Raw genomic sequence first — 25,596 nt, 5'->3', positions numbered from 1 at the left:
TTAGCCATTTAGCAGATTATTCATATTCTTGATTTAAAATGTCTTAGACTTAGAAGGTAGCCTGCAAAGACCACGAATAAAAAGCTGAATAACATTGGAGCTTAGTGGACTTCTTTATAATATCTCTAGGAACAGCATGTTTTAGGTTGGGGATGCAGGTTTATTGCATTAACAAAAGAAAATTACATTTTAGGCAGTAGAAGTTTAAGTATATTTGCAGATGTTTACATCTTGGCCTCATGTTTACATCGGTACATACATTTTGAAGCCCAAACGAGGAAATTACTATTTGAGACATAATTTGAAATAAAATCACAGTTAGGTGACAAGCCTCCAATTTTGGTCAAATATGGTTGCAGTACGGGTCAACTTTTTAGAGTATTGTTTTGATAAACAATGCAATGTAAAAGTTATTAATAACAACGGAAGTTCAAATATTGCTCCCAGAGGCTTACTTTTTAAGTGTAAAGCAAATTCCTGACTCGTGCAATTTCCAAAGCACCCCTAGACTGAAAGTGCTGTCGGTACAACTTCATGATGCCATTTTGAAAGAAAGTATGTGCCTTCAAAAACAGTTTGGGATTTTGTAATGCACTCCTAGTATCCTTGTTCACCTTCAGACATTTCCCGCACTACACTTGACCGCCAATGGGAATTAGGAAAATTTATTTCAGAATTTAGAGACCTTGGCGCCACTGCAAAAATTAGATTCCCCGCATCACTCAGTCATGCTGAATAATAAAATGCACAATTTTCGGGATCCTAATGAAGTGAGAAAATTTCTGGATGAGTTAAAGCCTCAGTCATAAATATAAGCTAAGTATTAATATAGCCCTGTGATAGAGTTCAAATGGAGGTGTAATTATACCTCAAGAAGCAAGGGAGGGTTCCCCAGGGAGGGTGGGGCGGGATGGGAGGGTCACAGGCAAAACATTAGAATGTGTGGAAAACACTAAAACCTTAATTTTCACAAAGGGTGTGGGAGCATTGGGGAAAAATCTTAAAGTATGGCATTACAAACAAGAAATAATTGTCTGAGGGTTATGACATGGAATGTCAACGGTGTTAGGGTTTCCTTAAGAAGACAAAAAATTCTAGAGTATCTTAAGCTTTCTGGTGCAGATGTAATATTTATTCAGGAATCCCATTTAACCAAGGAAGAATGGCTAGAAATAATAAGATATCAACCATGGGTGGATCACTGTATATGTACATCACAAACCGCCACAATAAAGGGAGTGGCAATTTTGATTAGGAAATCCTCAAACGGCATATTGGAGGAAACACAGGTCGACTCAATAGGCAGATGGGCAATCGCAAAGATAAATTTCCAAGGAAGACGCATAGTATTTGCTTCCTACTATGGCCCCAATCTAGATGATCCTGGTCCACTAAAAAAGTTATTTTTACATTTAGTTGAATTTAATGCACCGATCATTCTGGGGGGGGGGATTTTAATATACCTTTAAGTTCAACACCTAATTCTACATCCAAGCGCCGAATGATGGCAGTCCCAAAAATGAGGGAAGTTTTAAAGCAATTGATGACTGACTTCGGACTGGTGGATATTTGGTCTATAAAAGGAGATACATTTGGAACTGTAGCAGACAGATATACTTTTCATAATAAAAAAACATGGTCACAGGTCAAGAATAGATTTTTGTTTAATATCGGCTTCAATCAGTAATCATATCAGTAAGGTTTCCCACATACCAGTCACCTCTCTGACCACTCAGCGGTGCTATTACATCTAGAATTAAGTAGTAACTTAGAGGGGAAAAGATGGACATTAAACAGATCGCTTCTACTGGATAGTACAATAATAGAAAATCTAAGGAAGTCTGTCTCCGAGTTCTTCTCATTTAACCTTAATTCAGCGCCTCTAGATAAAGTCTGGGATACATTTAAAGCATATTTCAGAGGAAAGATAATAGGAATTAGTGCGTTTTCTAACAAAAAAGAGAAGTCAGACCTACGGGCTTTAGAAGATGCTATCAAACAAGCTCAGGGAGAATTAGCTCAAGTTCAGAATATAAACAATGAAACAAAGCTAAGAAAGGCTAACAATTATTTAGCAGATTATTTGGAGGTTAAAGTACGGAAAAGATGGGAAGCGAGCAAATTTGCAAATCACGAGTACGGTGAAGGCTGCGGAAAAATGTTAGCCTGGAAAACAAGGGCTGACTTTGCAAGGAATATAATCAAGGAAGTTAAATCTCAGGATACCGGATTGGCTGTTACAGATGAACTAGGGATCAAACAAGCATTTACATCTTTTTTTCCAAGAGTTATATACGGAAAACTTGAACCCGAGCAAGGAACAAATAGCTGATTTTTTACAAGACTTAGAGCTCCCACATCTCACTGATCAACTAAAGGAGGAGATATCAGCCCCCTTCACAACAGAAGAGATCCACAAAGTTATCAATAAATTAAAGAAAGGGAAAGCCGCAGGTCCTGATGCTCTTCCTAATGAAATTTACTTTGTGCTAGAACAAGAACTAATCTTGATTTTATTAGATCTGTTTAATTCTATTTATATCGAGGAAAGAGACTTGCCTGAGTCATGGCGAGCAGCAACTATAATTGTCTTATTGAAGCCTAATAAGGACCCAAAGCTTTGTGAATCATATAGGCCAATCTCCCTCCTCAATTCAGATTATAAAATTTTCACACAATTAATCACTAAGCGGCTGGAGAGGGTGATCGGTCTTTTGATTCATGAGGATCAGAAAGGCTTCATTAGGGGAAGGCATTTGCATGACCTCACTCATGAATTATTAGGTACAACAGATATGGCTACCACCAATGCTTTACCGTTAACAATAATGACCTGTGATGCAGCTAAAGCGTTCAACCGCGTTAATTGGGTTTTCCTTCAAGAAATGATTCTCCGTTTTTAATTTAGGCAGTTGTTTTCTGAGGGTAATTAAAGCACTTTATAAAAATCCGGTGGCACAAGTTTTGGTAAATGGTTCCCCTTCACCAGAGATTAGAATTGGGAGGGGTACCAGGCAGGGGTGCCCCCTCTCACCTTTGCTCTTCGATATGTACATTGAACCGTTAGCCATAAATTGAGGCAATGTCAGGATATTAGCCCTTTTTAATGTAATGGGTGGAAAAAAAACTAGGTCTATATGCTGATATTTTAAATGTTATGTTAAAATTTTTTATACCGCGCTCGGTCACCAAACGGTTTCATGGCGCTCATAACAAATGCGAGGGGCAGGTACGTGTATTTACTCGAAGGCTGACTGGAAAAGGTAGGTTTTTAACATCCTACGGAAACAGTCGTAGGTAGGGCAGTGTCGGAGAGCAGATGGGAAAGAATTACAGGTTTTGGGGGCCAAAAAAGAAAAGCAGGAACCGCCGTGTTTTTTCCGTTTAAATTTGGGAATAACTAACAGGTTATGGTGGGAGGAACGGAGATCTCTGGAGGGGACGTATCGCTTCAGGTTAGAAGAAATGAAAGCAGGAGCCAGATCAGACAGAGCTTTAAAAATCGTGCAGCCCAGTTTGAAAGTGCAACGCTTAGCCACCGGGAGCCAATGCAGGCTCCGCAGTAGCGGCGAGACATGCTGGTGCTTAGGATGATGGTAAACCAGGCGTGCTGCTTGATTTTGCACCAGTTGCAGCCTGTGGAGAAGGTATGCAGGAATTCCTGCATACAGAGTGTTGGCGTAGTCAATTCTCGACGTGACGAGGGCCATGATGACAAGGATAAGTGCGTCTCTGGTAAGAAATCTACAGATTTTGCGTATCCTGCGTAGATGGAAGAAGCAGGATGACGTAACCGCACTGATCTGGGGCCTCATAGATAGGTCACTGGAGATGACGACGCCAAGACTCTTCACGGAATTAACAGAGAGCCCTAACGAGGGAGGCCAAAAACTGTCGTTCCATGGGTTGGCTACTCAACCCACCAGTACAAGCTCAGTCTTGGTGGGGTTCAATTTAAGCTGGCTGTGGTACATCCATTCCGAGATCTCGAGCATGGTGGACTGAAAACTGGTGCGGGAAGAAAGGGAGGTGTCAATGGGAAAAATTAACTGTAAATCGTCCGCGTAATTGAAGATAGTGGCTGCAGAATTGCGGAGGGAAACAATCAAAGGCTGCATGTACAAATTAAATAGTAAAGGGGATAGAGCGGAGCCCTGTGGGACACCGCAGGAAAGGGGAGAGTAAGAAGCGGAAAAGGTAGACGGGTGCACTGCCTGGGAACGCCTATCCAGAAAGGATCTGACCCACTCGAGATCTATGCCCTGAATTCTGGCATTTCTGACACGGTCGATCAATATTGCATGATCGACCGTGTCAAAAGCCGCCGATAAGTCCAACAAGATAAGTGCTTGGGAGATGTTATTGTCGGCGCCCTTTCTTAGAGTATCCATAACAGCCACGATGACCGCCTCGGTGGAGTGGAGAGGGCGGAAACCGGCTTGCTGGACCACCAAGAAGGATGAACTCTCAATGAAAGCGCTCAGGCAGCGAGTGACATAAGTCTCCAAAATTTTCCCCAAATAGGAGAGAAGGGAGATGGGCCTATAATTGCTCAAGACCGTAGGGTCGGCATTGGTCTTTTTCAGGATCGGTATCACGGCTGCCTGTTTGAAGGAATCCGGGACCACCCCCGTCACCAACGAGTTGTTAAGTAATGCCAGGGGAGGGTCGGGACAGGCCAAAAAGATTTCCCTGAGGACCTGGGGAGGGCAACAATCATTGGGGGAGCCAGAGCTCACTTTATCCAACAGTGAACAAAACTCCAAAATGGAGATCGGGGGAAAAACGTCCAGGCAGCAAAGATTTCTAGGAGGTAAAGGGGGAAAGGGGGATGAGGGCAAGGGAATATTATTTTTAATGATGGTGATTTTGTCCAAAAGCATTAAGTGAGTCGCACAGGGACTGTGAAGGTTGGGGTTGAGGGGTGACACGATCTGGCAAAGAGAGCTCATTCACAATGGAGAAAATATCCTTTGCCCTAGAGGCAGACTCCATGATTTTTTGGGAGAAATAAGTTGTTTTTGCCCATAAGATGGATTTTTTATAGGCTCTCAGACGGTCCACAAACTCGATTTTCAACTGATGGTCGTAGTTACGCCTCCAGCGGCGCTCCGCCTGGCGCAAAGCAAGTTTATCCAACTTTAGTTGGTCCGTAAACCATCGCTGGGCGTCATGGGGGCACCTAGTTTTTATAGTTTTCAAAGGGGCGACGGTATTACAGGCAGATAGCAGCCATTGATCAAGGAGGGATGCCTGGTGAATCACCAGGGCAGAAGTCGGGGGGACTGTAGAGGCCAGTATGGAATGAAGTTCCACCAGATTGGCTCTCTTCCAGTTCCGAGCAGTGAAATTGGTCGGGAGAGAAGGGCGACTAGGGATAGTCAGATTAAGGGAAAAAGAAATAAAACAATGATCTGACCAAGAGCAAGGGGTCACAATGGGGGGCGAGATTTCAAGATTGGCCGTCCACACTTGATCTAAGATGTGGTCTTTGCAGTGAGTGGGGATTGTGATGTGTTGGCGACAGTTCAGACCTGATAAGAGATCAGAAAATTCCTCCGAGAGATGACTTTCCCGGGGGTCAGAGGGCCAGTAATTGAAATCACCAATAATCATAACCTTGGCTTGGTTAATGATAAGTTGGGAGATAAGCTCGCCAAACTGTTGAGGGAAGGAGGGCATGAAATCAGGGGGTCTGTACACAAGGACAACAATAAAAGAGGACCTGGGAGAAGTAAATTTAATGATAAGACTTTCCGTTCTAGGAATCGCTGCACAGGCTAAAGTAGTAAAAGTATACTGGGAGCGAATGATGGCAGCCACCCCCCCACCAGCTTGCCCCGCTGGTCGATTAGATTGCAGGATATAGTAGCCGGCAGGGATGGCGGCAAGAATATCAGGGACAGAGTCCTCAGTCAGCCAAGTCTCTGATAAAAGAAGGATATCCACAGCTCTATCGTCTAATAGTTGGTAAATTTCCAGCTGGTGTTTCACCATTGACCGTGTATTGAGGTATATCACGGTCAATGGAGTGACCCCAGGCGGTGACGATTTGAGACAAGAGGATATCGACGCAGGACAGGGGATTGAAATCACAGGGCTGAAGGTTTCTGGAGGAATAAGAATGCCACAGTCCAGAGCGGTCTTTGCGGCGTGGGCCTGTAGGGGGAATGTGCGGCGGAGCAGTAGAAGGTCAGCGGAAGAATAAGTAATGAATTGGGCATTATGACAGGCCGCGGGCCCCGGTCGGCCGCGGACGGGCGCAGACGGGCTTAACTTTGGCGCAACTTCGGTGCGAAGTCGGCGCTCCCGCTGCGCTCCCGCTGCGCTCGTCCGCTGCGCTCGTCCGCTGCGCTTCCACCAGGCCGCCATTTATACAGAAGGTTACGTAAGCCACTAGACCTCTAACCTGCAAGGTGGAGTGGCAGGGCGGAAGTGGTGTGCGAGCAGGAAGTGGCGCTCGATTGAATGACCCTCCGCACAAACTGCACAATGCCGGGGCGGAGCGGGGTCAAGAGCGTGAGGAGCAGGTAAGAAATGCCCAGTAACAAATAATAGAAAACACTTTGCGCAAATAATATAAATTTCGATTTAAGAAAGCCAGCTATTAATCAGCTTAATGAATGAGTATTAAAACAGCAGTAGCGCAATCACACACCCGCAGCCTGACTCGCCGCGTTTGTCAATGATGATTTAATGATTTTCACGGGTCATCAGGATATGCAGTCAACCAATCCAAGACAGAAGTGATGCAATGGAACACACATTACACTTGTGATCAGACCCGACAAAGTATTAGATATTTGGGAATAGAAGTAGTGCCGAACATTGATTTAATTGCGAAAGTAAATTTTGATAAGATAACATCTAAGGTTAAGTCTCAACTTCAAAAATGGGATTCACTGCCCCTGTCTTTTTTAGGTAAATCGAATTTGTTAAAAATGGCAATTCTTCCTAAATACACTTTTATTTTTAATTCTATACCCCTGGAATTCAGGAAAGAATGGATATCTAAGATACAAGGCCTGTTTTCAAGTTTCATATGGGCAAAAAAGAAACCCCGGATAGCTTGGCGAAAGCTCAGGGAGAGAAAGGAGGATGGGGGGAGTAGCCACACCGGATCTTCTGCAATATCAAAGGGCATTCCACTTCAAAATCTTTAGGCAATTGTTAGGGGACTCCATCTCTTATACACCTTTATTTAAGGCTTTGACTATGCAGACCCTCCAGGATATCGCGATTTGCAAAAAAATCGCGAAATCGGCCGAACGCCGCAAATCCCGCGATATTTGCCCAAACGCCCGCGAAATCCGCCGTTTTGCCAGCCATTAGTACTTCAGAGATGAGATCTAAATATATGAAAGTCCCCGAACGCTTTGAGACGGCGCTTCGGAAAGGCTGTAATGTGCCCTTCCTTTCCGAGTTTGCGCTACATAAATCTGCGAAAAAATAAATAAAATAGTTGGGGACGAGTGCTGTGGTAGGTCGACAAGACTGCTCAGTGTTGCTCCGAAGGCAGGTAGGCTATACTGCCTGGTATTTCCCTTACCCATAATGCAACCCGGCTTCGCTTCTAGCAGAAACACCAGCTGCACCTCTCCCCCTGGTTCAGGTCTGACGCCATTGGTAAAGTTTTAATGCTGCGCCTGGGCCTGGAAATCGAGGTCACGTTTCTCACTGGCCGCAATATTGTTCATGTGACAGAATGTTGTTTCTTCCTTAAATAGAGTGATGCGAGTCAAACAAAGCCCTGGCTGAAACGTCCTTCCCCAGGAACGGAAATAGTGTTTCTTCCTCTCCAATGTCACCACCTGTAAATAATACTCCCTTTTAGCGGGGACATGCTGGCTTCAGTGCGACGCTCGCTTGTGAATGGCTGCATCAGGACAAGTCGTTCGCTCTCCCAGCAGTGATGGGGTTAAGAGAGGGTCATCTTGCGGGATACATTCTGCCATCCCATGTGATACAACATAGCTCACCGCCGTTGATCATTTACGTAGGAGACTCGTATTCCATGCGGCTGACTCAGCCTTTCATCCTTCTTGAGCCAGTACCATAGATAAGGTTAATAATAGCGGCTGCTATAGACAAGCGTTGCAATGCTCCTTCTGGGACGCCCCGAAGATTTTACATTTAAGTGCTTGAGGAGAACTACTGAGACAGAGCGCTATCGCCAAGGTGTGGAAAAGGAAAGAGGGTTTAACTGAGATTAGGATGACGAACGGCGGCTATGAGGCCGGCTGGATAGCTGCACACCTATCAGAGAGAAGGAGGGAGGGAGTGAGAGAGGGAGGGAGAGGGACATAGAGAGGGAGGGACATAGAGAAGGAGGGACATCGAGAGAGAGAGGGAGGGACACCGAGAGAGAGGGACAAAGAGGGCGAGACAGAGGGAGGGAGACGGAGGGGGAGGGAGGGAGAGGGATACAGAGGGAGGGAGAGGGGGACAGAGGGGGACAGAGAGAGGGACAGACACGGAGGGACGGAGAGAGGGACACTGAAGGACGGAGAGAGGGACAGAGACTGAGGCACAGAGAGAGGGACAGAGAGCGAGAGGGACGGCGTGAGAGACCTTGAGAGAGGGACGGCGTGAGAGATGGTGAGAGAGAGGGACGGTGTGAGAGATGGTGAGAGAGAGAGGGACAGCGTGAGAGATGGTGAGAGAGAGGGACGGCGAGAGAGAGAGGGACGGCGTGAGAGATGGTGAGAGAGAGGGACGGCGTGAGAGATGGTGAGAGAGGGACGGCGAGAGAGAGAGGGACGGCGTGAGAGATGGTGAGAGAGAGGGACGGCATAGAGATGGTGAGAGAGAGGGACGGAGTGAGAGATGGTGAGAGAGAGAGGGACGGCGAGAGAGATGGTGAGAGAGAGGGACGGCGTGAGAGATGGTGAGAGAGAGAGGGACAGCGTGAGAGATGGTGAGAGAGAGGGACGGCGAGAGAGAGAGGGACGGCGTGAGAGATGGTGAGAGAGAGGGACGGCGTGAGAGATGGTGAGAGAGGGACGGCGAGAGAGAGAGGGACGGCGTGAGAGATGGTGAGAGAGAGGGACGGCGTAGAGATGGTGAGAGAGAGGGACGGAGTGAGAGAGAGGGACGGCGAGAGAGATGGTGAGAGAGAGGGACGGCGTGAGAGATGGTGAGAGAGAGAGGGACGGCGTGAGAGATGGCGAGAGAGAGAGGGACGGCGTGAGAGATGGTGAGAGAGAGGGACGGCGTGAGAGATGGTGAGAGAGAGGGACGGCGTAGAGATGGTGAGAGAGGGACGGCGTGAGAGATGGCGAGAGAGGGACGGCGTTGAGATGGTGAGAGAGAGAGGGACGGCGTGAGAGATGGTGAGAGAGGGACGGCGTGAGAGACGGGGAGAGAGGGACGGCGAGAGAGAGAGGGACGGCGTGAGAGATGGTGAGAGAGAGAGGGATGGCGTGAGAAATGGTGAGAGAGGGACGGCGTGAGAGATGGTGAGAGAGAGGGACGGCGAGAGAGAGAGGGACGGCGTGAGATGGTGAGAGAGAGGGACGGCGTGAGAGATGGTGAGAGAGAGGGACGGCGTAGAGATGGTGAGAGAGAGGGACGGCGTGAGAGACGGTGAGAGAGGGACGGCGAGAGAGAGAGGGACGGCGTGAGAGATGGTGAGAGAGAGGGACGGCGTGAGAGATGGTGAGAGAGAGGGACGGCGTGAGAGATGGTGAGAGAGAGAGGGACGGCGTGAGAGATGGCGAGAGAGAGAGGGACGGCGTGAGAGATGGTGAGAGAGAGGGACGGCGTGAGAGATGGTGAGAGAGAGGGACGGCGTAGAGATGGTGAGAGAGGGATGGCGTGAGAGATGGTGAGAGAGGGACGGCGTGAGAGATGGTGAGAGAGGGACGGCGTGAGAGATGGTGAGAGAGGGACGGCGTTGAGATGGTGAGAGAGAGAGGGACGGCGTGAGAGATGGTGAGAGAGAGAGGGACGGCGTGAGAGACGGTGAGAGAGGGACGGCGAGAGAGAGAGGGACGGCGTTAGAGATGGTGAGAGAGGGACGGCGTGAGAAATGGTGAGAGAGAGAGGGACGGCGTGAGAGATGGTGAGAGAGAGGGACGGCGAGAGAGAGAGGGACGGCGTGAGAGATGGTGAGAGAGAGGGACGGCGTGAGAGATGGTGAGAGAGAGGGACGGCGTAGAGATGGTGAGAGAGAGGGACGGCGTGAGAGACGGTGAGAGAGGGACGGCGAGAGAGAGAGGGACGGCGTGAGAGATGGTGAGAGAGAGGGACGGCGTGAGAGATGGTGAGAGAGAGGGACGGCGTGAGAGATGGTGAGAGAGAGAGGGACGGTGTGAGAGATGGTGAGAGAGAGAGGGACAGCGTGAGAGACGGTGAGAGAGGGACGGCGCGAGAGAGAGGGACGGCGTGATTTTTTTGCTCTCCTTGTGTTTTCTGTGTGGATGTTCACAATGTGCTTACTTTTTTGAGTACATCTGTATGTTTCAATGACTAGAACGTAAGCTACTTGGAATATCTGAAATCCGGGGGTTCCCTAGTAAGGATATAAAATGGGCTAATACATGACCCCATGAAGTCTTGTTGCATAAAAGAGTTTGAAGGCACTGCCAGCCTCCGGGGACAGGAGATGTAAATGCGTATGGTAAGCACATCTCCTGTCCGTACGCGTGCACATCTCCTGTACGCTCGTGCCTTTACGCTCGTGCCTTCTCTTGTCTCCCTTCGGGACAGAAAGCAGCAGCAATAGAGTCTCATAGCTTCATGTTGCTAAATAACTCGAAAACAAAGATATCTGTGTTTGTTGTAGGAAAAATGGCCCAAAAAAATGCCGCAAAATTGCCGCTAAATTTCCATATTTGTGCCGCTAAATTTCCTTTTTTGTGCCGCTAAATTTGCTAATCCATGCCGCTATATCCTGGGGGGTCTGACTATGGGCTTTCAGTATCAAGCCCGATATTTGCTGTTTAAATTTGGGGACCCAAAATGTTTCAAGAGAGTCAAACTAAAGATTTTATTAGCAGCATGCAAAGGATGGTATCAAATAAGAACATCATAACGTATACACTATTACAGTACACTTGCCCCTATATGGAGCTCACCAGGCACACCAAAGTGTCTTCAAGACTCTTTAGCGATTCCAATTCAAGCAAACGGTGTAACAAGATGGGGCGAGCTGTTGGAAGGATCGGACATAATTTCTTGGCAGAAACTTCAGGATATTACAAGAGGGGCTGTATCTAAGTTCAAATGCTACCAGTTAGTAAGTTGGGCCAAATCTCTTAAAAATCTTGGTAAGGGCAATGAACTTCTTGAAAAGAAGGCAGCCATCATAAACATTGGAGGCAAAGAAATAGCCGTATGGTACAGGATGCTAATTCAGCCTCTGGAAGAATCTCAGCAGTGGTTCGATGCGATTTGGAGGCGAGAGCTGCCGAACTACGATCGAGAAACCATATGGCAAGTATCTTTTGCGGTTCTATGGCAGAATGTTAAGGCTGCTTCGTTAAAAAAATCATTTATTTACTCTCCATAAAGCGTATTGGACCCCAAGAAGACTATCTAAGATGGGCTCTAAAAATGTGATCTGCCAAAAGTGTGGGGAAGCAGATGCGGATGACGTCCACATGTTCTGGCGATGTACATCAATACAAGGCTTTTGGAATAAAGTAGGCATAACGATTTCCAGCATTGTGGGGTTTGAAGTTAAGGTGAGTCTTTCTCAAGTAATTTTTGGCGTGACCCCGGATGAGGAGGTCATAATCCAGATATCCAAGAATCACAAAACTTTAATGTTTGTGCTTTTTTAACTGGCGCGCAGGGAATTATGTATCAAATGGATTTCCCCTGTTTCCCCATTAGAGTGTGAATGGGTTAACTCAATACATAGATTTGCATAATTAGATAGAACGATAAGAGACACGAAGACAACTGCATTCTGGAAGATTTGGGATGAATAGTGTAATAGAGATAATAGCATAATTGCTTAAAGATATTTATAAGAGCAAGAGCATGAGTTAGTATACTTTTAAGTTTTGTTCGGGCCTCCCTTTTCCTTTCTTTCCATATATTTTTTTTTTTTTTGGAGTCCTATGATTATGTTGGTAGCCGAACAGGCCAGGAAAAGCTTATAGTGGAATGGACCGAAATTCCTGGGGCAGAGATATCTGCAGGACCTGTAAGAGTGGAGAACATTTGAAGGGGAGCATTCAGAATTGCGAGGCTTGGGGGGAAGGAGACCCCGGTGTGTGAAGGTAATTCGCAACACCTCTGTAAACAGTGTTCGGGGGTCCCTACCCTTGAGTGCCTAGGTACAGGCAATAAGAAAACTCCGGCCATTGCTGATTTCTCTGCATTGTTCTTATTTCAAAAATCTCCTAAGTACAAAAAGGCTATAAACGAATGAGGACAAAAAAAAACAATATACGTGTAGGTTTTTGGTTGGCATTTCTCTCTTTCAGATACATACAGTACAACCTTGCACAAAACAAAATTTAAAACATCAAATTTATCTATAAACCTGTGGTTGGATGAATGGCATTTCCTGTTGTTCCTGAAGTTGGTCTCGCTTTTGTATGTGAGCCCCTCTGCAAAGGTAAGGTCAGACAGATACTTTTTAGAAGCTTGACCTACAGACTACTGCCTATAGAGAGCAGCAACAGGAAGAGCTGCCCGCTCTCCTCATTGCTGATCGCCCTGGTGGTGTAGCCCATTTCGATCCGCGTACAGGCAGAGCTGGGGAGATTGGCCATATGACTGGGAGCAAGGGACTAGCTGATCGCTGTATACGGATGATACCGTTGTATATTTACAACAATCTGAGATCTCGGTGCCACTCCTTCTACAGGACCTATACCCAGCGGACGGATGTCTCCGTTTTCAAGAGATGCAGGAGTCGTCCTGGGTGGGCCTGGGCCAGCTCTTGCAATTCGAGGCATGGGCCAGGGTTGTGAGGAGATTATGGCTGGGCTTCCCAACCACACTAAGGTAATCGAACACACTGGGTGTGCTGTTGGAGCTGTGCACCTCCAGGCGGGTAGTGTCCTACATATATCGGGCACTGAGGGCGGACCATCCGCAGGCCATTTATCATGCTCGGGATACTTGGGAGGCGGAAATTCCAGTGCTCCTCACAGATGCTGAGTGGAATAGGTCCTACGCCCTCGTGAAAGAAGTGCCTTGTAATGTGCGGTTTAAGCTGGCAAATTTTTATGTTCTCCACCACGTGTACCTGGCCCCACACGAGACTCAACAAATTGTAGTCAACCCGCACAGATTAGTGTCCGTGATGCGGGGGGAGCAGGATTCGCACATATGGTATGGGGCTGTGGTGGACTTACTGAATATTGGCAGGAGGTACTTGATCACCTAAAACGTGCTACTAATATCCAACTTGAAACTATGATTAGACACTGTCTTCTTGGCCATATCCCGTCCCCCAGAGAAGTGAGGGTACGCAATAAATTTGCTCAATAGGCTCTCTTGCTGGCAAAGTGCAGAGTATCCATCAGGTGGCTCTCTCTCACCGGGCCCACGATCCTGGAATGGCACCGTGACCTAGCTGAACCGTCTTGGGTGGAACAGAGACTCACGAGAGAAGTCTGTACAGAGGAGTTTTTGGTGGATGATCGTCGGGAGTGTATGATACAAGACATAACTGAAGGGTGAGAAGATGCGTGGAATGTGAACCTGGACGTGGCATCAGTGGAAGGGGAAACCCAGCCTCCCATGCCTACGGACTTGGTGGCCATCCAAAACCGTAACCAGGGATGCAAGGGGCACAGCTATAGACTGACACAGAACTGGGCGAGTGGGGTTGGGGCAGTCTGGGTGCCTGCCTATAGCCTTGAAGTTGGGGACTTGCAACACTAGATGTCCTCCTGGAGAGGTGGCTGTAGGAGACACTGGTCGAGCCTGATGAGACCCTCTCTTATGGACGAATTTGATCCCCCTGCCAATGCACCAGCATGGACTCAACCAGAATCACTGACTGTACGTGCATAGACTTAGATATGATGGAACAGCTGCAACCATGCCATAAGCACTGAATGTTTCACTAGAATGTTTTTTTTTTATCTGAAAAGCCTTGATAAATAGGACATAAGCAAAAATGCAACTATAAATCTTAACTTATAAACCAAACATAAATAAACACTGCAATCAACAGTAAACGGTGTTTGTAAATACTAAAGCAAATGAACCCAGGATTAACAATTCTTGAAAAAAACCTCATGTTGGTACAAAACTCTAGAAAGCAATTTGGAGCCTGTAAAACAACAAAAAAAAACGTTTTGGAACACAAGTTCGTTTTAGCAAGCCTGGAAGACCAGGTAACTGTTCAGAAAGACAATATTCATTGTTAGAGTTTATAAATAGAATCACTTAGTCTTATTTGTTTGTTCCTCATATTCAGCCTCTAAACCTAGCCTTACGGCTAGAGCGGTCGACCTCGAAACTGGGAAACCGGGTTCGAGTCTCAGCTCAACATCCTGTGATTCTGGGCAAATCACTTAATCTCCCTGCGCCTAACAAAAAAATGAATGTGTCCTTCTCTAACAAAACTGGTGTTCATGTAAAGCGCTCTGATACCCGATTCGGGTGTAGTTCGCGCTATATAAAACTCTATAACAAAAAAACAAAAAAAATCACGTGTCCATTATATTTATTTATTGGTTTTGAAATTGGCTTTCTGCGTTCTAAGGCCAGTTGACAATAGGAATTAAAAGCACATCAGTACTAGGAGAGCCTACGATTCAAGAAAATTTACATTTATGGAGACAAATGGTTGTTCTGTCCTGTGGTCTTAGAAATTTTTTTTTTAGTTTACCTATCAAAATGTAGCTTATTGTGCCAAAATGGATCTCGTTGTATTCATTTCTTAAACCCAAATGTATTAGTTTAATTCAGAGATTTCTTTTCTCACTCATCCATAGGCAGCCATGTAATTGGAGTTTTAGCCTTTGTTACAGTGTTACAGATGTGGGATATCTACCATAAACTTATGTTTTTTCTACTCCGTCTCAATCGATGTTCACCTGCTGCATTTAGTTGGCCGAACTTTGCCTATGACAGTGTAAACTCAGCTGCCTCCTCCGTTCTAATTAAACACCCCATGATAGTGGCCATTCACCATCTATCGGTGGCTATTTTACTCCGTTGCGCTTCCTCAGCCCCATTTAGAAACAGGGAAAACACTTTGCTTGTGATTGTGGAGCCTCAGCTACTAACATATCTTTAAACATTGTTTAATTTCTGTATGAATATTTTTAATTTACTACAAGGTGACTCAATTTTGGAATTGCAACATAAGGACAAATGAAAATAAAGCACCAGTCCAGTGCAACAAGTAACTGTCTCCAAGATTGTTTTCAAGCATAACTTTATCACAGGGTAATATGCGTGTCGTCTATGTCTGATGATGTATGCTAAATGCCACATTTCCAATTCTATGGCAAAGCACAATGTTTGCTAGTTTTCATATTACTAATTTGAATAATGGCCACTGTCCGTATTACTTAACTTGGTTCTCTGGATCTGAGCACATAGATTAGTTTGTATCATAAGCAGAACCGATTACAATTCCGTATCTGATACATTTCGGAACTATTTATTCTGTCATGTATTTGCCCTATCAAAAGTGGCCCAGTAGTCAGTGAATTAAAAGTAAGACCCCTTTGGGCTGCCCCTTGATCCGCATTGTTTAAAATGAATTATCAAGGTTTCATTCCTAGCCAAAATTTTGCTTGTGATGAAGCAAAATTCACCTTGTATTTATTGTTTTTTATATGCAACCCTCCTCAAGTGGCGTTGGCGCCCACAGTGACCTAATTTCTGGCCCACCACTTAGAATAGACCGATAGTGAATACTACGCCATGGATTTGGACCTACAGCTCAGCTGAGGTTTCAGGAAGCGTGCTAGATCATCTATCTCCTCCAGAGTTAGTGAATCCAAGGTAATGTCTTTGTGAACACTGGGATCTAGCCCGAAAATGTTTGCCGCACAAGGATGGGAATCAACGCATTAACGCCTGCACCAGTCTTGACGTCCCTGTTGGTTATATCAAACAAAATAAGGTGCGACTGGTTTGAGACACAATCCCCTAGGTCCCAAGTAGAGAAACAAGAAAAAACTTTCTAGTCCCCCTAATACAATATAAGAAAAACAGCCCTGCACACTCCCATGTTTTAAATGCATGTACATGTCATTATTGATCCATATTCACAGTAAGCTAGATTTATAATATGCAGTTGTTTTCCCAAGAGAAAAAATTGGATAAGATCTTGCGTTGTTAAAGTTCGTTGTTCACAAGGACTTGTGTTCAAAGATGGCGGACGAAATACACAAATCTAACTGATAGGTGTGGCTCTGTGTGTATTTTTTGAGCAAGGTCACATGACCGTACAATGTTTTTGTGAACAATGACCTTTACCAACGCAAAATCTTATCGACTCTTTTCTCTTGGGAAAACAACTGTTTATTGTAAATCTATCTTACTGTGAATATCGATTAATAATGACATGTACATGCATTTAATCTATTGAAGTGTGCAGTGCTGTTTTTCTTATACTGGGATCTAGCCCACCTTAACTTCCCTGTTCTGATTAAAACTGGTAAGACATGCATCTATCTGCCTTTATCTGCTTGAATTGTAGAATTTTCACACGCAGTAATAGTCCACTTATGCCTGCTTTGCTTATGTTATTATTGATGACGTCTTGCATTACTCTTGCTCATATTAAGATATTTGTTCTCGTACTGCATTACAATGACTGAATTGGTAAAGATTGCTAACTGTGATCATTTTTGTGTCGTGTGATTAAAGCTGTACTTCAGCTGATGTATTTTATTCTCTTTGCCGTACAGCTGAAAGGGCATGTAGAGCCAGATTGTTCCAAATCATAGCAATTTTTTTCTGTATTTGCATAATGGTTCTTTCTATCTGATAGAGAGTCCTAGTCGCAGATTCCTTACCTTTGAGTTATCCCCAGGCATCAACTGGATCTGGATTATTTTTGTGTGAGCAGTACCCCTGCGCACAGTATATGGCGTCATTCAGCACTGCTTGGCGTTGTCCACTCCGGAAGTGATGTGCGCAGTGACTACACTCCAGGGCGCTGACATCAGTTCTTTTCTTTCCACGCCAGTCAGCGCAATTCCAGAGAGGGCTTCCAACTACCCTCAGTCGTTTTTTGGCTCTTTTTTTTTTTTTTGCGATTTTGTTTTGAAGATTTTTGAGTCTAGTTTCCTTGTGTGTCGGGATGCCAACAAAGAAAGGTTGGATGGATTAAAGCCCTTCGGCAACTGTCACATACAAATGAATGTGACTGACCTACACCTTGCTGTCTCTGGTACCTTGATCGCTACCAAGACTGCAAGACCTGTCTCAGTTGTCGCGCCATGCACCCCACGGCCTTGAGGGAGTGGTTCCTCAAGCTCCTTGCTGCTCGACTTGCGACATTATGACTGTCTCGATAACGGTCAAGTGGAAGGCCTTAGGATCAGTTGCGGAGCCATAGTTCTTCTTCCCAGTCAAAGTTATCTCATTCCGACAAGTCCCACAATAAGAGGAAAAGCAAGAAGTCAAAGAGGTCTTCGACTTTGCCCCATTTGTTTCCACAGTTAAGTCTGGGCTGTCTTCGCTACTCCAACAGTTTCCGGAAGCCGGAGCGACCCATCCAACTTATAGAATTTTATGAGGCATTGCACCTCCTATTTAGGCGTCCCGTCCTCTGTGGAGCGCCTTCGAGCCCTGCAGGCTTGGAAGGGGCTCTACTGGTCTTCCACATGCCTGTACACCCTCAGGCCCCTTGGATCCACAGACTGATCTGGACCGATGCTAGTTGAGACTCCTCGACCTTCCCCGGCCCCTCTGCCACCCACGCCGACATACAGCAGCAGCGCCATCCTTATTCTTATCCCCGAATGTGACACGGAGCCAGATTGGCGTCTTTCGATGCAGACTACAGGTGGCACTGTATCATCCAGGTCAGAGCCAGAGTGCTATACCGAACAATGGGAGGCAGCCCCTAGACCACAATGAGGATACCTGGTGTGAGGATCTGGCAGACGTCAGTGAACTGGACACTTCCCCAGATACTGGCTTTCTTTCCTCCTACCGTGGCTATGGTGGAGGGAGCCTAGTTTGCCATGGTGGTGAGGAAGGCTGCTAAGGTCCTAGATCTTCAGCTGCCCTCCGTGGCCGTCAAGGCAAGCTTCTTGACAGAGTGGCTTCAGCCGCATGCACCCCATCCGAGCCATTCCTGCTGTTTTAATGAAGCCTTACCGGACGCCCTACTCAAGGCCTGCTCCTAGTGCTGCACAGGGGCTTCTTGAATAGGACAATTGCCTGTTGCCATAGCCTGCCCTTCTCCAGGGAACCCCAGTTGCCTCACCCAGCACCCAACCCAGAAGCGCTGTTGGTCCAAGTGTCCACTTCCTGGGTAAATCCTGACGCGTTTTCTTTGTCATTGGCCTTACAGTGCCATACCTCGCTGTGAACGCCTGGCTTTTTGGGGGATGTCCATCCAAGCTTCGCTCTTGGATATGTCCTTCGATTGCTCCAGACTCTTCAGATAAGAGGCGGACTCAGCACTGGAGTGCTTCATGGATAGCAGAGCTATGGCCAGGGCCTCTCAGCAACCCCCACCGCCTTTCACTCGGGGCCCTGGAAGAGACTTCCGGCTGTATCTCTACCCTGTGAGCTACAACGGCAAACAAACTTCTTAGTCCCTGCGTGGCCGAGTTTGTGGTACCCACAGACTCCGTGGGTTAGGCAGCCAGATGTTGCGCTAGTTCACCACTCCCCCAGCAGCCGTGGCCTCCAAGCATCTTTAGTCTGCCCTCTGACCATCATGGGCACCCAGTGGGAGGCAGAATACACCATCACCTGCACCACTGGAGGTCGATAACATATGACTGGGTTCTCCAGATTGTCCAAGGGGCTACATTCCCCCCCTTCGTGTCCACCCATGCCACCCACTTGTGAAAGGCTGACAAAGAACAAGAACCATCTTTCCATACTTCGCCCGGAAGTAGTGCCTCTCTTGGCCAAGGGAGCCCTGGAGAGAGTGCTGGCAGCAGAAGTAGGTTGTGACTCCAGGACTTCACCTCAACCAGTTGGAGCTCCGTTCGATCTGATTGGCATTGAAACCCTTTCTACCCTCCACCAAGGGAAGGTTAGTGCAGATATTCACGTACAACACCACCACCATGTGGTACTGGAACAGGGTGGGATGGGGCCATGGACACTCTTGTCAAGAGGCACTGTGCCTGTTCGTATGGCTAGAACGTCTGGCATGTCCCTGGTGGTTCAATATTTGGCGGGCTCTGAACAGCAGAACTGGCAAACTCAGATGAAGAATGGGGTCTCCATCCCGAGGTGGTGCATGGTCTCTATTAGCAATAGGGAAAGCATTGGTTAGATCTGTTCACCACTGCTGAGAGCGTGCAATGTCAGCAGTTCTACGCGCTGGAGTTTTTAGGACTGCTCTTGCTTGGAGATATTCTTCGGCTCAAGTGGAGCTCAGGCCTCCTGTGCTCCTACCTATACCACTCCTGCCCAGAGTTCTCAAGAAGGTCAAAGTTCTCAAGAATGTCAGAGAGTTCTCAAAGTCCGGAACAACCAGGCCCAAATCTTCTTTGTGCCTCCGGATGGACTCTGAGAGTTTGGTATCCCTGAGCATGGTCATTGGTCCTCGGTCCTCCGATCAGGCTGCCTCTGTGGGAGGATCTAATGTTGCAGCAACAGGGGAAGAATGTCCACCTGAACCTGTCAACCCACTGCTTTCATGTGTTGAGATTGAGCAGCAACATTTAACAGCTATCAACCTCCCCCCACCCCTCCCCCGAAGGCTCTGTTATGCTCTTGGCAGCTCGGCATCCCTCCACCGAGACAGTATATGCCGGCCATTAGAATACATTTTTGGCATGGCATAGTGTGCTGAGAAAACAGATTTATCCCTTATCTACTCCCCTCTCCCAAGTTCTATTGTTTCTCCTTATCTACCATCTCCACTTTTCAGTGACTGCCAGATCTGCCTTCTCTCATCAAGTTCCCTATTCTAAATATGTTCCTTAAAGGTCTGCAGCACACATTTCCTCCAGTTCCCATTAAGGCATAGCAAAGGGACCTCAACTTGGTTCTTACTTTCTTAATGTGCACTCCTTTTGACTCGCTTTATTCTTGCCCTCTTAACTTCTTACCATCAAGACTGCCTTTCTGGTGGCAGTTACATCTGCCCATAGTGTCTGTGCGCTACAGGCACTGGCCTTCCTAAAAAAAGAAATTCTGACAAGCTGGTCTTTTGGACTCGAGCATCTCTCATGCAGAAGGTTGTCACCTCATTCCACATAGGCCAGTCCATCACTTTACCTACCTTTTATGCTCCGCCTCATCCCTCTGAGGAAGAGGAGAGACTCCACCGTCTGGACCCCCCAAAAAGTCTTTTTTCTACCTTGACCGCACAAAACTGTTCCATGTTGACGATCAACTCTTCGTAGGATATGTCGGGGCCAAGAAAGTGAAGACTGTGCAGAAATGGACCATCTCCCGATGGATCGAGCTCTGCATTAAAATCTGCTACACAATGGCTAAGAAATAACCCCAAGAGAACTTGCATGCTCAGTCCACCAGAGCAAAGGCTACAACCACTGTGTTAGCACACACAGTCCTGGACATCTGCCAGGTGGCAACGTGGGCCTCTTTGCACCCGTTGAGTAAACCCTACGACCTGGACAGTCCGGTCCGTTGGGACAGGTCCTTTGCCCGTTCAGTTCTACAGGACTTTTATGGTGTGATATTTTTAATTTTTTTTTCAGAACCACCTCCAGTGAGGTATTTCTTGGATATCTATTTTAAGGTAAGGAATCTGCGGCTAGGAGTGTTACCTTGTCGTGTAGGTAGTACTTCCCATACTGTATTGCCTTTCCATCAACTTGAACATGACTGCTCTGCAACCCTGACACCTTATTACATAAAAAGATTGTCTTCAGACTAAGTATTTATGTGCTGTTGCTTTTTTTTTTTTACAGATTTTCTTCGGAAGGTTTACAGTATTCTTACCGTTCAAGTTCTCCTCACCACCATAACCGCAGCAGTTTTCCTTTACTTTGAAAGTATCCGAACATTTGTGCATGACAGGTATAGTTTTACAGAGGTTACACAAATACTCTATTTCTTTGGAATAATAAAGTAGTCAATCATTATATGTATGTCTACGTAGAGGTTTCCTTTGTCTATAATAACCTCTTTAACTTGCTGTCCAGTTCCCTACTTCCAAAAGTAATAGAAAAGTCACAGAAGAGGGAAGAACAAAAACAAGCTTAGGGAGAGTGCTGTATTGTGCTTGATTTGCAAATCAAATGTGTATATTTGCAAATTTCTGATTTTTACGTTTTCTGCATGTTAGCCCAAGTCATATGTGCCTAGTGTGTTTGCTGCATTATGTAGTTGGTTAACATCCTACTAGTGGTTGTCAAACGGCAGGTGAAACCTTTCTATAATCCTTGCAATGGTTTGTAGAGCAAAATCTGTGATTAGTAGTAACTATCAGGGAAATTAATAGTAAGTCACACGCCCGTACATGTTTCTCTGCTCGGGAAAAAATGATCCTGTCAACATTTTCTTCCAAACTTCCGAAAATATATTTCTCTAGAGTGGCCAACATCAGAAACGAGCATTGACGAAGCCAATACGTCTGGCGTTGGCCTCCAGCATTTTGGCTCTGTCAATGCTTTTTTGTAACGGTGTTTGCTAAACGTTAATGTTGCAGAAGCTGCTGGGTCCTCTGCATTTAACAAAAAAAAAAAATTCTGGAAGCAAAAATGTTTTTGGTCTCAAAAACACACATTTATATTGTAGTCCATTGCACTTAAGCAAGCTCCTTTGTGTTTAGGTCTCGCAGGCCTGCTTTGCAGCACGCATGCGCTACTTGAGTCTGCGTGACATATTGTGGGTGAGTATATTTCAGAAGGGGACTTGAAGCCCCGCCCCTCATTTTCATTGGGTAGCGTCACCATTTATGGTAAACGTGGCTTCCCATTGAAAATGAGGCTTCTGTGTTACCGCCCTTTTTCCTTTTCGGATGGCCCATCCAGACTGGGTCTCCTGCTTCACAGCTGTTGTGAAGCAATTTCTTATCTCAGAGGCGTGTTATGTAAACAAGCCTCTGAGATCCAGTCCTGATGGGCCTCCCTAAAGGAGACAGGGTGCAGCGTGTTTATTTTTGCATCACCCTTTCTCTTTCACTGGAAGTGAAAGTGCGATGCAAATATAAACAACGCTATGGCGAGCACTTGTTCTGCCCTGTCATCGAACTTTCTGCTGGCAGCGGTGTGAAGCTGTATTATCCTAATAGAAACCCAGGGGAGTGGAATACTTCTGTCTTTCTCCTGTTGACTTTTCTGAAAGTAGTCCCATTTCACCCGGGGGGGGGGGGGGGCTACAGGGTGGCTCTTGAACCGAAAGGGCTCATGCCTGCTTTTAGATTGCCTGAACTCAGTGAATTAGAAACACTGCAGCACGCCTGCCTGCAGTTTCACAACAGCTCCTTCACCGGTGACCCAGGGGCCTGTGCACTCAGGGTATGGACGCTTCCTGTGGGATGCGGTCTTCTAGGCCCTTCAGTGGGAGCCGCCGGAAGAGGCTTACACCGCAGGGAGATTAGAGGCACCGGGGTGTGCGAGGTAAGCAGCCCGTGCCGGCCCTCGGGTTGATTCCAGGCACGTGAGTCAGCGCCTCGAAGCATCCTAGGGGCTTCTCAGGGAGGCGCTGGGGCTCTAGGGCCATCCGGACTCCGTCCAAAACTCAAAAAGAGGGGATCCGAGCGAACCCACGTGGCTGGGCGCCTTCGGGACTGTGCAATCACGACCGACCTGGGCGATCAGCTTTCTCCACCTGAGCTGTTTGTTTTGATTAGAGTTTGACACGCCCCCTCTCGTAGAAATGTCTCTGGGAATCAGTGGCCAAGTCCTTCGGCACCTCCTTATGCACAGCAGGCTACAAAGAACTTTAGCAGGGTATTTATTTATTTCTTTAGGAGACCATTTTACCATCTAGGGCTATCCATGAGTGATGTCATATTAGGTTTCAAAACAAAAACAAGACCTCAAACAAAATAACACTGGAGAATACCTATTGTTTGTAATTCTTAAAGATACTGGGCTTGGTTTTTCCTACGCAGGATAGCCTAGTTCACGTTAACCAACACACACTGTTCGCTGTTATTTAGTGCTGCATACCGCACTTTATGCCACATCTGTAAGGAGCAGATGTTATTTACCACGGCCCATTTTATGGATCTTCAGTTTACCAACTTTGGGAGAATGGAAAACTGAGTGTGCTGGGCCAGGATTCAAACACCTGACTTCTAGAGAACTGCATTTGTCCGCTGCAAACATTCAACTCACTGAGCCACCCTACCATTACCACAAGAACTATAACAAATCTCTCCTAACCATTGAAATCCAAAAACACATACATAACCAATAGACAAACATCCCAGAACCTCATGACAAAAGCACCACAATTAAGGAAGTGCTCCAATGATGCACTGATGGTCGAAGGCACTAGTATTCAAATTCTGATGACGTAAATGACACCATTATTCCAGCGGTGGCTGATTTACACAGTACATGGAGAGGAAGGACCTTAAAGTATTGGTGCAGGTGCAATAGGTCTCGCATTAACGCGAGTTTAAGCTATTGGCATTGTAAATGACAATTTTTTTAATGTATGCTTTGAAAACACAATTAAAAAGTATTGTGATTTACAATACCAATAGCTCAAATTCACGTAATGCGAGACCTATTGCATTGCAAATGCTAGCTTTGGGAATGCTTTCACTCAAAATGAAGTAAAACCAGTGGATGAAGTGGGCCTACATATTGCCTCATGCTGTATGTTGTAGTGAGCGGAAGAAAAATGTGAATGACATAATAACTGACAAATGGATTAAGAGGAGTGAGTGAATGGTACTTGCGAGTAAATATTTTATACTTATAATTTTTTGTGAAATCAAGAGATCTCAGTTAAAGCCAGACCTACAAATACTATGCCCATTTTCATTTGTTATAGAGATGTAAATCAATCACTAAATCTATTACTAGTATGCACTAACGTGACGTTGTTTCCATCTCACACTCCTCATGCCCAACCATTGTTTTTTCAGTTTTTGAAAAACATACAGCATGTCTACAAATTTTTGTGTATTGAGTTTGGATGAGGATAAATGTTTTTTTTTTTATGTAGACAAAACAATGCACTAACATCACAAAGTAAATGTAAGCCCTGAATGTATGTTTATGGAAAAAGTGAATACATTTACAGGTATCAAGTGTCTAGAAATTTACCGTCACCAGGTGTAAATGCATTCTCCTGTGGTACGGTACGCCGCTATTGTGTAGAATAACTCCACAATAATACAACCCAGGCATGGAGTGGGAAGTGGGTATGTCAAGCCGGTTGTGAACTGCCTCTATATGCGTGAGGAATGTACTTTCTATTCAAAACATATAAGCGCTCCTTCTCAGGAATGGCGCCTAGGATCTGGAACTCACTCCCTCCCGAAACCAGGCTTATCTCTTCCACTACACTCTTTAAAAATGAAGTAAAAGCTATCCTCGTGGCTAAATACACTTGAACTATTATCTCGAACTCTGGTAAGACTATGCACCGATCTGTACTACATGTTTGATCCCTTTGCTTATTTGTATTGTTATCTTATTACCCACTTGATTGGCATTGTAGCCACCTACTTATACTGTTTGATCTATTGATATATCTGTCTGACTATGCTCCCTCATGTACCCCTCCTTGTAAAGCGCTCTGATATCTGCAAAGATCTTGTCCGCGCTATATAAAACTTTCAAATAAATAAATAAAATAAACGTTATTATGTTTGGTTTTATAACATTTACATAGTCCTTTGTGGTGCCCAGTTCAAGGCTTCTAAGGGCTACAGAGATATTCCCTGGATTCTTACACAGTCCAATACGTTTGGCATCCACATACAAAATTACGCAGCTTGGCCAACTTCAAACTATAGATTACATAAGGGGGCTGGTGCCTCTGAATGGCCTGTATGGCTGGGCAGAGTCTTTAATGTAAATGTAGTGTACTTGTATAGCGCACGAATCGACCCCAGCTGGGGTATCTCGGCGCTTGTACGAATACCGCTGTGGAACCCTTCCTGGCTTTTCCCTGTGAAGTGCCCACTCCCAAGGAGAAGCCAGGCATCCAAGCGTTGTGGGGGCCATTGTGGAGATTAAGCAAGCTATTGCCCAGAGTTGCAGAGTGGGACCCATGATTAGAATAGGCACGGAGGCGAGAATTATCAGGTCCGAGGAAATTGAGCCCAAGACCCGCCGAGGCGGGAATTGAACCCTGGTCTCAAGCTAGACCTCTGCATCAGGGTCTGCCGCTCTAACCATTGATTCCCATAAGACGGAGGCAAACACCAAAGCGCGCTGAGTTATCGTAATTTTCACGTGTTTTCACTGACGCATTTGCATAACGTACAGAGGTTTACCGGTTGGTTCGTTTGGAGTATTACCAGCAGTTCGCACATTATTAACCCGTAAATTTCTGCTTCACTACAGACGTTTTCATTTACACCTGAGT

At 46.0% G+C, this 25,596-nt stretch overlaps 1 protein-coding gene across 1 annotated transcript in view; it reads left to right on the top strand.

Annotated features, from left to right (window-relative positions):
* The window catches only part of TMBIM4 (transmembrane BAX inhibitor motif containing 4), a 102,719-nt gene that overhangs the window by 8,184 nt on the left and 68,939 nt on the right, over window positions 1–25,596 (top strand). Inside the window, exon 2 of the mRNA XM_078676342.1 lies at window positions 21,009–21,117. Coding sequence (XP_078532468.1) covers window positions 21,009–21,117 — 109 coding nt within the window. The remainder of the gene's footprint in view (window positions 1–21,008; window positions 21,118–25,596) is intronic.

The sequence above is a fragment of the Lissotriton helveticus genome, chromosome 1_1, assembly GCF_964261635.1.
Source record: "Lissotriton helveticus chromosome 1_1, aLisHel1.1, whole genome shotgun sequence".
Classification (NCBI taxonomy): domain Eukaryota; kingdom Metazoa; phylum Chordata; class Amphibia; order Caudata; family Salamandridae; genus Lissotriton; species Lissotriton helveticus.
The sequence above is the reverse complement of the archived record's forward strand: the minus strand, read 5'-3'. Positions and strand labels throughout refer to the sequence as shown.